Raw genomic sequence first — 15,521 nt, forward strand, 5'->3', positions numbered from 1 at the left:
ATTATCTTCGATCATGCACTATTAAATTCTTTCTAGAATTATGTTACATTCAAAATTTTTATTTACTCAATTTTCAGCTGGAAGACAAGGTTAAGAAAGTCCCCAAGAAATTAGATGAAGCAAAGAAAAAGCTTGAGAAAGAGGAAAAAATGTATGAGAAAATGGTAGCCCTGAAGCCTCTCAAAGATCAAGCAAATTCTGCTAGAGTTCTCTTAGACAAAATGAAGTAAGTAAAAAATAGCTTCTTATTTCTCTTTGACTAATTAACTATATTTAAAAGATGCTTGCACTTTAGTTTTTTTTTTTCATTTATTGGTCTCCATAAACAGATTGGGGAGAATTATTATGTCATTACTTCAGATTCTACTCGTTATGCACCATTTTGTCGTTATTGACGTCTGCAGTTCTGGTGAAATGTTTGATTAAATGTAAATGTTTTGTAACTAGAAATCTTTATCTAAAATTTATTATACCTGGGATAAACAAGGTTTTTAACTAGCAAATGTATTGGTATGGCATTTTTCTCTCCATTTGAATGTTTATTTATGCAATGCTTTTCAGGGAAGAGATGGAAACAGATCGCAAAGAAGTAGAGACTATCAAATTTGGCCTCGAGTCAAATTCAGAGATCCTACAAATAACATGCGGGGATGAAGAAACCGCATCGTCGGTCCACAGTGATGTGGTGATGATGGACAACCACCTGAGGAAAATCAAGCAGTTGAAAGAACAGATCGAGGATTTGAGAACTTCACTGGGAGGTGGAGGTTAGAAATATTTATATTAAATTCATTTTATGGTCTTATGTCTGTAGCCTGTGTATTTCAGTATATTCTTAGTTCCATTGTACAATGTTAAAGGATTAACTGTGATTTGCCATTAATAAAGTGATATATTTCTTTCAATAAGGGATTTTGCTTTTCAGAAAAGTACTGTAAGTTTTCACATGTATAATTTTATTTGTTATTGGAATCTTAACAATCAGAGGGACAGCATAGATAAGGATTTGAAATTGTGAACTTTTGTGAGCTTTACGTGGAGTCACTGTCTTTATTGATACAGTATTTCAATCTTAGTATTATTTTTCCAAGTCACAAAAAGTTGTATCTTATAGTTTTTTAAGTTTAGGTATTATTACATTGCTTGAAAATTATCTAGTAAAGTTTTGAATAGATATTGGATCCTCTTGTCATTGTGACAGACATCTCGTCATTTGTAAACCATCCTTCTTCAAATTACACCAGTAATTACATCCTAAAGTACCAAGTTACATGTGTGCTACACAACAGGCTGTCTTAACTAGTATATATTATAAATTTTATTTTGAAAGGTCTTAAAAATTGGATCCTTTATCTTTATTTTACTTTTAGATGGAGACCTTACCATGGAAGAGGCAATGAAACAACAGAGTGATTTAGAGGAAGAAATTAAGAATTACCGAAGACAAGAGAGCGACTTGCAAGATAGACTCGAAGAACACAAGAATGAGCTGGAAGCTCTCAAGGATCGTAAGCTCAGATTATCGACTAAGGAGTTGGAGGTAAAGGGTATATTTGGTTTTAGCATATTAAAAACTCTTACAGTGAGTGAGGAGAAAAAGTTTTGCATGATTACGTACACCATTTATTCTCTTTATTTGTCCATCATTGTGTCCACTTTTACCATTATCTTTTCCTTTGTAAAGATGTTCAGAGTAAACAGGCAGGGATGGTTTATATTTTAAAGTCCAGATCTGTATCCATGGGACTAAGAGAGTGATTGTGGTCCTGTCAGTGACCTTGAAGGATCACTGGAACATTGCCTTTGTGTACAGCTTTTTGAAATTTTAGATCACCTGCTGATCCATGAGTTGGAGAATTGGAGTGGTATTGGGCTGGGCGGCAGGAACCTGATTCTTATGAATTTGAATTCCTCCATCTAAGCATCAAGGGTGGGAGTGGGAGGTTATTCTCTATGAGGTACTTTTTGATCTTGGGCCAAAAAATACAAGCTCATTCCACAACTAAAATGCAAGTCACCCAAGCCTTGTTGTTTTACCTTGTATTTTTTAAAGGGTCATAGATTTTTCAAGTGATACACCAAAAGATAGATTTTGCAATCCCAGCTGGCATTCACAGAACAGCAGGCTTAGATAATCTTTCATGTGCTTGTAAATGGAAATTGGCTTTTCTTCTGCAGTAATGAAGCTTCTCTTGGGCATCTTCTTTCAGAACAGACAGGTCTGGCAGTAGAAAACTTTCTGAGGCATGAAAGACTCAAAATTCCTTTTAAATTGAGGAAAAAAATCCTTCTGTTGCCTTCACATTAGAGATTGCAGCCTTAGCATGTCTTGCAACACTTTGAATTACTGTTCTCTTGGACTTTTCAAACCAGCCACGGCTCGTTTCAAATGTTCCTTTTTCTTTGTCTTTTGATGTACATGGCTCATTTTTCAAAAATGCAGCATGTTAAAACTGCTTTTTCGTAAATTGTATTCTCTATTATCGTATCTCTTGCTAAATGCTTCTCTTGGATGCAGATGAGAAGCAAGTTCTCCACATTATCAAGAACACATGGCTGTCGTTTCGTCAATGTAATACTGTACCCCTTTTGCAGCATCAATTGCCTTTAATCTTTTTCCTTAAGAATTGTACAAATCACTGATATACTATTGTCCAATTGAAAGCCTGGTTTTCCACACCTGTACCTTGATCATGCTTCTCGGTAATTTATTTTTTCACGTCTAAGGTAATCAGAATTTGCTCTGTATTCCAGCATCCAATTGTCAAACTATCCATTGTATATAGTTGAGGCTTGCTTAAAACTAGGTTTTTATTTACAAATACTTTGTATATCTGAACTATCAATATGGGAAATGCCCAATTGTAGCAAAACTAATGAAATGTTCAGACTTTGTCAAAGTGAAGCTTGAATACAGTAACTTATATTTAAATTTACTCAGGATATATTAAAATAAAGAATCACATACTTTTTCTTGCAGATGAAGACAAAACTACAAGAAACAGAGGGTTTGAAGGAGGAACTGAAGAAACTTGAAAGTGAAAGAGTCACCATTGAAGAGGAGTTGGAGAAGGCTAGAGAGGATGTTGCACCCTTCAAGTATCAAATAGAAAAAAAGGTGCAAGAGAAGGCGAAGAAGACTAGCGAGAAGGAGAAATGGGTCGATAGTGAAAACTCGAAAGTAAGTTGTTGAGTGACACTTTGCTTCTTGCATATCTGATACTATAGAATATGCTTCTGTTCATCTGTTTACATTATTTCTCTTCTTTTAAATTGTGAGATTAATTTTCATATTAAACATAATAATAGGTATTACACTATGCACAGTAATCAAGGGTTTCTTTAAACTGCTAGACTGGAATTCTGACTCCAGTTTATTTTTGATGCATAAAGTATTATTGTTTTTGGTATTAGACCTTATCGTAAGGCCAGGGACCACTGCTTACAAGTCTATTGTGGTAAGAACAGTTTTGATAGAATTTTCTCTCTCCCTCCACCCTCTTATTGTTCAATGTTCATTGCTATTTCACAAAGTTCTTTAAACCTTTTCACTTTTTTTTCTTATTTTAGGAGACCAATAATAAAGGTTCTAAATGAGTAGTTGGGCTGTTTGAAAAAAACATTTTTTGTAAGATCTCAATAGTCATGATAAGTATTTTCAACTTACAACCAATTACTTTATAGATTTGTGAATTATTAAGGGTGTATTAAGAAGTTTCTCTATTGAGATGTTTTTCCCTCAATTTTTAACCTACTGTACAGTAAATGCTTTTGTGCTCAATTTCTTCTTGATCTTACATTAAGTAATTGGTTACATTAAGTAATTGGTTGTGCTGTGAATCATATTGATGTCTCTCATGTTACTTTGTTATCCAATATGCAGTAGAATTATGGTTATCTTTAAGTCAGAATTTTGTTGACACATATAAGAAAAGAAATAGAAAAAGCATCTTTAACGTTGTTGTAATTTAAATGGAAGGCCACGCTGATTTTAATAGGTGGTCTGTGACTGTTATCTCATTATCCATTCGTGCATTTTGACAGTTGCAAACTGTGCGCCAAGACCAAAAGAAAGCCAAGGATCTCCAGGCCAGCATTCAAGATTACATTCGGGGAGGTAAGGAGGAACTTCTTGAACAGAGCAGGCAGAAGTTGAGTCAGTTAGAGGACAATTCAGTTTCGTTGGATGCACGCAAGAAGATGCTAGAGGATGACCAACGTCAGCTTGAAAGGGATTTGAGTAATCAAAAGGTAAGCTGACTTTATAACTGTATATTGGTTTCAGGAATATAAAGTTCTAAGCAAGTTATTGTTATTTTGTACTTTATAAACTACATTAGGATAATATATAAGTGTAAAAGCATACTAAAGCTTTAATATAGATTTCTTAGAGAATCTTTTGTGATTATTTTATATGAAATATATTGTTTTATAGTCTTTTTGGCCATGTAGCATTTGATGTTTTGTGAAGAAAGACATTATCTTGTTCCATTTATTACTATATTGTCACGGTCTTCTATTGGCAAAAGTACATTTAGTTGTGCTATATTGTAATATTGTTTATTTCTATATATACTACACATGTATGCTTTTACTTTGCATATAGGCAAGAAAGCGTAATCTTGATGATGAGAAGAAAATTCGAGATAAGGAAGAAGAGGCGAAGAAGTTGCAAGAGGAAATAAACACTATTGAATCATCCATTAGAGACAAGGACGAGTCTGGTATCCGCGATGAAAAAAATCGGCTAAATGTTAAATACGAAGAAATGTACAGTGAGGTAAGGCAGATACATTGTTAGTCGTTGAAAAATCTGTGTTTAGCAGTTGATCGACATGCAGCCTGTTTGCAAGGGTCATTGAGCAGTTTACTTTTCAATTGTGCCTCGTTCTTCACGAGGTAGAAAGAACTAAAGGCTCTTGACTGTATCCAATTGCACCTTGGTGTATTGGTTTCTGCTTTTATTTGACTTTTCTGTTCTTTTCATACTCTTCCCCACCTAGTTGTCCAGGCTCTTCAGCTTACCCTGTTCCATTTTCAGATTCTTGAGCTAAATCCCATGAGAGTAGTTACATAACTCAATAGTTTTGGTAATATTCTTTAAAAAGACTGTAATAATTAGGGTTTTGTTAATAGCTTGTAGACGGCAAGAAGCATATCTGTAGATCACCAGTCTCTCTATGTCTTTTCATTCTGTAGTTGAAATTATATTGTATTTTGTTGACATCACCAGTCAGTGGGGAGGAGGGAGAGCATGTATATACATATGAACATCAGGTGAATATAGGAATAAATTTTTTTTATAAAAAATCTGTTTATTCCTATGAAACTTCCTTGATGTTCATGATACTGACTCCCACACTAATGAAACTGGGATGTCAGGGAAAGAAAGAGATAGGAAAAATAATTCCAACCAAGTACCAAATTATGTGATTCTAGACTCACCTGTATAGGTAATTGGTAACCTCTCTCTAGCAAAATGCATAACCAATACATTACTCCACATTGTTTAAAAAAGAAATCTAGAAATACTGGCTTCCAGATTGTTTGTATATGAAAACTTGATCTAAATTCTATTTATGTAAACCCAAAACCAAGTACTTAAACTTATAACTTGTAAACAACAATAAAGAAATTATAAACTAATTGAGCTCAAAATATTGCCAGATTATATTGCCAACACGATCTTGATAACCAAACCATGAATCTTTAAGGGAATGTTTAGCGAAAACCAATTTGGTACGTAATTGAGCTGCCGCTATAACCCTTTTCAAAGAAAAATTCTTGCAAAAATTCAGAGATGTAGGTGCACTTCTAATTCCATGAACCTAAACCTTCAAGGCTTTCTTAAGATTTGGATCCAACTCTTTGTGAGCTTCAGTGACCAAGCCTTTAACCTGTTAAGCGTCCCCCCTGGACCAGGTTGCCGCTAACATACCGTCACACTTTTTTTGCCCTGAGCGTTCATTTCACTAATGATAATTTTTCAAAGTTAATATCATTTCTTTATGCTTATAATTCGTATTTATAGTTAAAAGTAGGGATATTAATTAAATGGTAGAGTAAAAAAAAAAATTATTAATACTATTATTTCATTTCAAATGGCTACATAATACTGAATATTCTATTGGGTTCTTTTTATCTTCAATCGTAAATCTTATGGCTGGATAAGCAACAAAAGCAAATGGATAAGTCTCTCCCCTCTCTCTCTCTCTCTTTCTCTCTCTCCATATCGTTTCCTGTATAATTTTCAAATATGTTCGTCATACATTTGTACATTATTTATTCACTTTATTCTCTCTCTCTCTCTCTCTCTCTCTCTCTCTCTCTCTCTCTCTCTCTCTCTCTCTCTCTCTCTCTCTCTCTCTCTCTCTCTCTGTGTTGCCAGACATCATATAAGTTTCTATTTACAGCCCCCATATGCTGAAAGTGTTGCCAAGTGGTGATCCTATACTTACTATACGAGTAAACGTAATTTTTCAATATTAAACTTACCCGATAATCATGTAGCTGTCAACTCTGTTGCCCGACAGAATTCTATGGAGGGATACGCCAGCTATCACAATACTAGAAGGGGGTGTTCTTACCAGCGCCACCTGTGGCCAGGTACTCAAGTACTTCTTGTTGACACCTCCTCAATTATTCCTCTGTCGTGCTTCTGACAAGACGTTCTGGGATACGCTTATGTTCTTGGAGTATTTTCACGACTTTGGTGAAGTATTTCTCTTTGATTTCGGCTGTCGCTTTACTGGAAACTTCTATATTAGCTTAGTTAGCTTTTGGAATTAATTTGATTAATTATGGTTACGAAGAGAGTATGAACTCTCGTTCACCTTTCAATGGCCGACCCTTCCCTTAGACGGAAGTGTTGGTGTCTAAGAGAGTATAGACTCTCTTTCTTAATTTTGCTTAACAAAAGTTATAGATTTATTTTATATCTCTCCGCCTCTTATAGGCCTCTTCGATTAACTTCCTTTTATTATAAACTTATTAAAATTAATTTTTATATTTGTTTATATTCGACCTTCCTAATAGTAGGCGGTCTTTTCTTGGTACCGAAGTTAATTATCGTGAGCCCGTCATTTCGGTTTTACCTGTTAACATATTATGCTATTTTAAGGTCTTTGAAAGAATTTCTTTGATAGTCTCGTACTGTTTTCAAAGTTGAACTAACGTTTTGTTTGTCTCGGCAGTTGTTGACGTTCAGAACGTTTCAACTTGCACTCTATCGTTACGATAGAGAAAGAATGTTCACGGTTTCACATTGCAGTAAAGAGTAACCGTTTCTAGCGTTTTGTTCATTCTTTCTTAACTTAATGGTTTTGATCCTAATAAGGAACTTTTCTTTTTGGGAAATATTTCAGTTTTTTCCTTTAACAATAATATGTTTTAACGATATATATGATTGGGCTCTTCTCTCAGGTTCTAAGTCAAGAGAGAGAGAGAGAGAGAGAGAGAGAGAGATAGAGACGGAGGGAGAAAGAGGATAAACGTTTCCCTCAAGCCTGCCAGGCGTACGAGTAACGTCGTTATCGTTTTGCTCTTATCCCTAGTCTCTTTAGGGGAAGAAACTAAACGTTTCTAGAGTGATCTAGTGTTTAGTCTCTTTCCAGCCACTGAATTTTCTTTCATTAGATTTTTCTGTTACATTGTAATTCTGTTTTCGCAATTACTAACTTTTGAGAAGGATAGAATTGCGTGTTTCAGGTACAAACCACTTAAAGTTTCGAGTTCAGTGAAATAAGTGCAAACAGAAATCAAAGTGATAAGTGATTAGTGCAAAGTATGTCAGTGTTATGCGTGAGGGTACTTTTGTGCGCGCCAGTCGTCCTCCCAGTCCGGGACCTCTTGCAAGCTCCCAAGCCCAGGGGAGAAGCAATGTCGAAGGGCATAAGGGTTCGGCAGGCCTTGATCGGCGCACAGAAGTATCCTCGGTGGTTGTGGGCGTGTCTTACCGAGACCGTCACTCCCACCCGCAGACGATTGAGCCCTTATTTTGCTCGTCTGCAGAAGAGATTTAGAGGAGAAAATAAAGGCAGAGTTACGCTGGTCTCAGGTCTCAAGACCTCTTAAACGTAAAGTCCAGACCTATGCCAGACGTACGAAGTAAAGTTCAACAACCCGGATGCAGTCATTGGGTTAGCTCTGTCTCTCCTCAGTCATCAGTTTGTCGGGCTGAGAGTGCTCCTACACTCCCCCCCCCTATGCTCGCTCCGCCTGATCGCAGTACCACCTGCCAGGCGTACGATGTTGTGGACTCTACTACAGTCCATGCAAGCACAGCTTTCGGACCTGATGCGTGAGTGTCGTGCTGAGAGTTGCACCTCCTCCTCCTCCTGCACCGGTGGTGCACCAACCGCCTGCACCCGTTCAGCCTGTGCTGCACCCGCCTGCACCGGTGGTGCACCAACCGGCTGCACCCGTTCAGCCTGTGCTGCACCCGCCTGCACTCGCTGCACCCAGTCGCAGCACCATCTGCCAGGCGTACGATGTTGTAGACTCTACTACAGTCCATGCAAGCACAGCTTTCGGACCTGTTGTGTGAGTGTCGGGCTGAGAGTGTTGCACCTCCCCTGCACCCGTTCAGCCTGTGCTCAACCCGCCTGCACTCGCTGCACCCAGTCGCAGCACCATCTGCCAGGCGTACGATGTTGTAGACTCTACTACAGTCCATGCAAGCACAGCTTTCGGACCTGTTGTGTGAGTGTCGGGCTGAGAGTGTTGCACCTCCCCTGCACCCTTTCAGCCTGTGCTCAACCCGCCTGCACTCGCTGCACCCAGTCGCAGCACCATCTGCCAGGCGTACGATGTTGAACCTCTTTCTGTGTTCGCTGTTCCCAGTGTTGTTCAGCCTCAGCCTTCTTTAAGGCAACCTTCGGTTTGGGATCAGGAGGATTACCCCACTCTTCCTCCTCCTCCCCTGGCTGCTCCACCGGTGGTGCAACTCTCGGTGGAGGTACAACCTCTTCCACCTGTGAGTCAGTCTCCTCAGCTGCTGCACCGAGCTCAACCCGTGCACCCTGATTCTGCACCTTCCACTGTTGTTGTTCCAGCTCGTTCTGACTCTGCTGTTCAGCATACCTTACCTCCATTTTCTAACCATGGCAACAATATGAATCATGAGTTATGAATGTAAGGTAAACATTATGTTGATTTTTAAATCCCATGCAAGCATGCATAAAGCACTCTAGCACTGGTCATGGAATTTCTGAGAAATGTTAAACGCCATGCACACGCTCTGCTTTCCTTACAGCAGGCTCTGCTTACAGCAGGCTCTGCTTACTACATGCTCAGCATTCAGCATGCTCTGCATTCAGCATGCTCTGCATACAACATGCTCTGCATACAGCATGCTCTGCTTTCAGCATGCTATGCATACAACATGCTCTACATACAGCATGCTCTGCATACAGCATACTCTGCATTCATCATGCTCTGCATACCTTACCGCATGCTTCTCAACATATCTTGGGTTGTTGCCAACTCACTAGACTGTCAAGCAGTTTCATAACATTGCCTTCTAGTCTGCTGCTTTTGCACCAGTGAACCCTCACTCAGAGAACTTAGCTTTTCTAGGATAAGGTCCCTGTAGATGAGAAAGTTCTTTTCTCCCTCCTTCTGATATTCCCTTGAGGACTTTGTCATTTGGAGGGAGCCTTTAGCTGCATAACCTCTTATGGACTTTTATTTAAGCATAACATGCTTACAGGGAAGGTAATGGTTTCACTTCAGCCGCTAATCCCGTCTGTTACCACACCTGCTCCCATAGACCTTGAGCTGTGTTGCATGACATGCAGTCCAAGCTTAGTCCTTGTTAGAGGATTTTTGTTTACGGAGTCAATGTGTCACGGGGAAGACGTTCAACAACCAACAGAAGGGACTTGTTGTGACGCAGTGCGGCAACCTCAGCAACCCGTTAAGGAGTTGTCTGTACGACCCAGATAGTCTAGACAGATTCGGGTTGTCACTGTACTTCCTCGCTTGCCCATGATTGTCAGTTTACAGACTGTGCAGCAGTATCATGATCTTGTGTCCGGCTCCGTCAGACGACTGGCTTTTAAGAGCTCCCACAAGTCGTCGCTGTCTGGAGATTTTCAAATGGACTATGGATCTGACCAAGGAACTGGGCCTCCTGGTCAATTTTGAGGAGTCTCAGCTCGTTCCATCCCAGACCATTGTTTCCTTGGGTATGGATCTTCAGAGTCGAGCTTTTTGGACTTGTCCGTCGGCCCCAAGGATCTTCCAAGCCCTAGAATGCATCCAGAGCATGCTGAGAAGGAACCGATGCTTAGTCAGGCAGGGGATGAGTCTAACAGGGACACTTTCATCGCTGGCCCTGTTCATCGAGTTAGGGAGACTCCACCTCCGCCCCCTTCAGTATCATCTAGCTGCTCACTGGATAAAGGACATGACGCTAGAGACGGGCTCAGTTCCTGTTTCCGAAGAGATGAGGTCTACTCTAACGTGGTGGAAGAACAGCATTCTTCTCAAGGAAGGTCTACCTTTGGCTGTTCAGACCCCCGACCACCGTCTCTTCTCGGACGCATCGGACACGGGCTGGGGTGCGACACTGGACGGACAGGAATGCTCGGGAACATGGAATCAGGAGCAAAGGACACTTCACATCTATTGCAAGGAGTTGTTGGCAGTTCATCTGGCCTTGATAAAATTCAAGTCCCTCCAGCTTACAAGGTGGTGGAGGTGAACTCCGACTACACCACAGCCTTGGCTTACATCTCCAAGCAGAGAGGGACTCATTCGAGGAAGTTGTTCAAGATCGCAAGGGACCTCCTCATTTGGTCAAAGATCGAAAGCTCACGCTGGTAACGAGGCTCATTCAGGGCGATATGAATGTCATGGCAGATCGCCTCAGCCGTAAGGGTCAGGTCTTCCCCACAGAGTGGACCCTTCACAAGAATGTTTGCAGCAGACTTTGGGCCCTGTGGGGTCTGCCAACCATAGTTCTATTCGCTACCTCGATGACCAAGAAGCTCCTCTTGTATTGTTCTCCGATTCCAGACCCAACAGCAGTTCGCGTGGATGCCTTTCTGCTGGATTGGTCCCATCTCAACCTGTATGCATTCCCGCCGTTCAAGATTGTCAACAGGGTACTTCAGAAGTTCGCCTCTCACAAAGGGACACGGCTGACGTTGGTTGCTCCCCTCTGACCCGCGAGAGAAGGGTTCACCGAGGTACTGCAATGGCTGGTCGACGTTTCCCAGGACTCTTCCTCCTAGAGTGGACCTTCTGCGTCAACCTCACGTAAAGAAGGTACACCCAAACCTCCACGCTCTTCGTCTGACTGCCTTCAGACTATCGAAAGTCTCTCAAGAACTAGAGGCTTTTCGAAGGAGGCAGCCAGAACGATTGCCAGAGCAAGGACGACATCCACTCTCAGAGTCTATCAGTCTTAATGGGAAGTCTTCCGAAGCTGGTGCAAGGCCAATGCAGTTTTCCTCAACCAGTACCACTGTAACCCAGATTGCTGACTTCCTGTTACATCTAAGGAACGTAAAATCCCTATCAGCTCCTACGATCAAGGGTTACAGAAGTATGTTGGCAGCGGTTTTCCGCCACAGAGGCTTGGATCTTTCCTCCAACAAAGATCTACAGGACCTCCTTAGGTCTTTTGAGACCTCAAAGGAACGTCGGTTGTCCACTCCAGGCTGGAATCTAGACGTGGTCCTAAGGTTCCTAATGTCATCAGGATTTGAACCGTTCCAATCAGCCTCTTTTAAGGACCTCACATTAGAAACTCTTTTCCTCGTGTGCTTAGCAACAGGTAAAAGAGTAAGTGAGATCCACGCCTTCAGCAGGAACATAGGTTTCACATCTGAAACGGCTATATGTTCCTTGCGGCTCGTTTTTTTTTGGCTAAAACGAGCTTCCTTCCCGTCCTTGCCCTAAGTCGTTCGAGATCCCAAACCTGTCCAACATGGTGGGGAACGAACTAGAGAGAGTACTTTGCCCTGTTAGAGCTCTTAAGTACTATTTAAGAAGGTCAAAACCATTACGAGGACAATCAGAAGCCTTATGGTGTGCTATCAAGAAGCCTTCTCTACCAATGTCTAAGAACTCAGTTTCTTACTACATCAGGCTTCTGATTAGAGAAGCAAATTCTCATCTGAAGGAAGAAGACCTTGCTTTGCTGAAGGTAAGGACACATGAAGTGAGAGCTGTGGCTACTTCAGTGGCCTTCAAACAGAACCGTTCTCTGCAGAGTGTTATGGATGCAACCTATTGGAGAAGCAAGTCAGTGTTCGCATCATTCTATCTCAAAGATGTCCAGTCTCTTTACGAGTACTGCTACACCCTGGGTCCATTCGTAGCAACGAATGCAGTAGTAGGCGAGGGCTCAGCCACTACATTCCCATAATTCCATAACTTTTTAACCTTTCTCTTGAATACTTTTTATGGGTTGTTCGGTCGGCTAAGAAGCCTTCCACATCCTTGTTGATTTGGCGGGTGGTCAATTCTTTCTTGAGAAGCGCCGAGGTTAAAGGTTGTGATGAGGTCCTTTAGTATGGGTTGCAGCCCTGTATACTTTAGCACCTTTGGGTTGATTCAGCCTCCAAGAGGAACGCTGCGCTCAGTAAGGAAGTCGAACTTAAAAAAGAGACAGAGTAACGGTTCAATTCGACTTCCTTACCAGGTACTTATTATTTCATTGTTATTTGAGATAACTGTTATATGAAATATGGGATACTTAGCTATCCTTTAATCTTGTACACTGGTTTTCACCCACCCCCCTGGGTGTGAATCAGCTACATGATTATCGGGTAAGTTTAATATTGAAAAATGTTATTTTCATTAGTAAAATAAATTTTTGAATATACTTACCCGATAATCATGATTTAATTGACCCTCCCTTCCTCCCCATAGAGAACCAGTGGGACCGAGGAATAATTGAGGAGGTGTCAACAAGAAGTACTTGAGTACCTGGCCACAGGTGGCGCTGGTAAGAACACCCCCTTCTAGTATTGTGATAGCTGGCGTATCCCTCCATAGAATTCTGTCGGGCAACAGAGTTGACAGCTACATGATTATCGGGTAAGTATATTCAAAAATTTATTTTACTAATGAAAATAACATATCACGAGACTGACGGCTTGAAAAAGGTAATTAAAGTCATGAACGGAATATGCAGTTGAAGGCGGTACCGAGTAGATCGTGGTGAACGGTTTATCACGTGGGTGACGCTTAACAGGTTAATGATATGTAATTTATTTCTATGAACCTTCCCTGATGTTCATATTGTTTTTTCTCTAGAAGCAGGGTTTGTTGATATTTACCCCAAAAAAATCATTACAAAAAATTCCTAAATTCTTTTCTTTTATAAAGATACATTCCCTGTAAAGTAATGAAACAATTTAGCAGTTAATCGTAAGTAGCACGCTAATAGTTTCTCTGTTGTTGTTGCTTTAAGATGTCCACCTTCCAAATTATGGTAAGTACTTATTGGATTTTAAAGTAGCTCTCCTGCTCAATTCATATCTCTGCCTGGGTTTTAGATAACTCTGTTTAGAATTAGGATATCTCAAGGCTCCTATCAGGAAATATGTTTCAAGTTTATTTTTATGGAACTGAAGAGCATACACTGCAAAGCAATAAAGCTTCTACATTTTAAAACAGATCATTAACTGTTTGTTTCCCAATACAGAAAATAGTTGTTTTAGCGGAGTTGATAGCGATATAACGCACCAATACTCACTTAACAGCCAAGTGAGTAATGAACCTGTTTGAGTTTTAACTTATTTAACTTCCTTTATTATTCTCAGAAGGCCAGTGAGCCTTCTTTTGTGGGCAGGAAGTCTGTCTGGCTTGCCTGCCTGGTTGCTTACACTAACCTAACTTCTATAGTTGGGTCTAGTGGTCATAGTTGTTGTACTTGAGTAAGGATTCTGAATGTTCGCTTGCACCTTACAGAATCGGGTTCCTCCCATATGAGTCTTGCATTCTTGAATTACTTTGATCCTTCTGGAGCTAAATACTTGCATTTCCACATAGCAATTCTCTCTATAAGAGACCTTTTATCCCTTCTCTCACTAAAGGGAGCACTCTTAAACAATATCATTTTAATTTGAGAGATGGCTTTTTATATTGTACATGCTCTTGAATTGCACTGTTATTGATGATGTATCAGCTCATCTGGTTCATTTCATCACGGGATCACTCTGGATGACATAGCATTTCTGTTTGCTTGCAAACTCATCACAGGTTTACTATAAATGTGGTAATTTCTAGTTTGTTCTTATTTCGCTTACGAGTCTGGTTGTAATAAAAACTTGAATATTGTTGTGGGCCAGGTAAGGGTAAGGTATACGCTGCCCTTGAAGCTACCCTCCTTTGAGAAGTGGTTACTGAGCTCACTCAGTGACCATGTTCCCAGGACTGAACTGTGAGCCTGTTATGGCAGATACTTCTTACATGTCATCAGCAGGTAACAGTCTCTCTGGGGATTGAGTACCTGCACTGTCTGGGTAGGCTGGAATATGTTGCTCCACCTCTTGATCCCTTCCTTGGAATGATGTAGGTTGGCCCTAAGGCGAATAGTGTCCCATTCTGCTGACTCAGGTAGGTATCGCAAGAGAGATAGGCTTTATGAAGGGAGTTGTATAGAACAGCATATGCCTCCTGCCAACCTGTGGAAGGCATCAGAGGATTTTTAACTCAAAATCTTCAGCAAGAGATTTGGAGAAGAAGAGGCTCTTCAGTATTGTGCGGATCCCTTCTCTTAGGGGGATAGGTCCGTGGTTGAAGAGAGCTTAGAGCAGTTTTGCTTGTTCTGTGACTTTGGTCCCGGGTTGGTATGGTTCTCGTCTTCATGTCACTGGTACATATACCTACTTCTAACTGAAGAGGGCATCATACGGATCTTTCCTTGAAAATCAGGAGAGTTTTAGGCTCTTCATCAAGTCGAGCATTTGAGGGATGGAGGTTCTGTAGCTCTCATTTTCTCTAAATCTTTGATGAACACCCTGTAACAGTAGGTCTTGAACACCACTTCGGAACCTTCTCAATCCTATCTCTCCGTGTTAGTTGTCATGAAGTTACCAAGTGGCATATCAGGCCACTGCCATGCTACTTAAGGAGAACTTTACACCTTGTGTGCAAGCATGCATTGCAGCATTATCATTACCCCCAGCAGGAACAAGAAGAGAAGTGTCCAGACACTGTTCCTCCTGGCATGGTGATGGTGCTTGTTTTCAGATGCGACTTTGGCCAGTATGTACGTCTGCCATGTCAAGGAAGAACCCAAAAGCCTAGCCCTGCAATTAGTCTTCTGTTTTATCTGTCTGCATACATGTAGCTGAAGGTTGGTATGAAAGCGACAGAGCATCTTTTTCTCTTTACCTTACGGACGTTCCCAACAGACCTTTGAACTCCTTTTCCTTAGGTCCTGAGATGGCTGCTCAGTAGTTGTGTAATGCTCCCAGCTCCCTCACGAGACTTAGTATGCATCCTGTTAAAGGTAACATGTTCAGCATAAGTCTCAAGAAGAGTAGAATAACGTGCTATCC

General features: G+C 40.7%; 1 protein-coding gene across 1 annotated transcript in view; it reads left to right on the forward strand.

Moving 5' to 3' along the window:
- Positions 1–15,521, forward strand: part of LOC137651334 (DNA repair protein RAD50.L-like) — a 116,885-nt gene that overhangs the window by 88,197 nt on the left and 13,167 nt on the right. The window contains exons 17-22 of the mRNA XM_068384623.1: positions 78–226; positions 562–767; positions 1,371–1,540; positions 2,981–3,181; positions 4,045–4,251; positions 4,607–4,780. Coding sequence (XP_068240724.1) covers positions 78–226; positions 562–767; positions 1,371–1,540; positions 2,981–3,181; positions 4,045–4,251; positions 4,607–4,780 — 1,107 coding nt within the window. The remainder of the gene's footprint in view (positions 1–77; positions 227–561; positions 768–1,370; positions 1,541–2,980; positions 3,182–4,044; positions 4,252–4,606; positions 4,781–15,521) is intronic.

The sequence above is a fragment of the Palaemon carinicauda genome, chromosome 12 (assembly GCF_036898095.1).
Source record: "Palaemon carinicauda isolate YSFRI2023 chromosome 12, ASM3689809v2, whole genome shotgun sequence".
Lineage (NCBI taxonomy): Eukaryota > Metazoa > Arthropoda > Malacostraca > Decapoda > Palaemonidae > Palaemon > Palaemon carinicauda.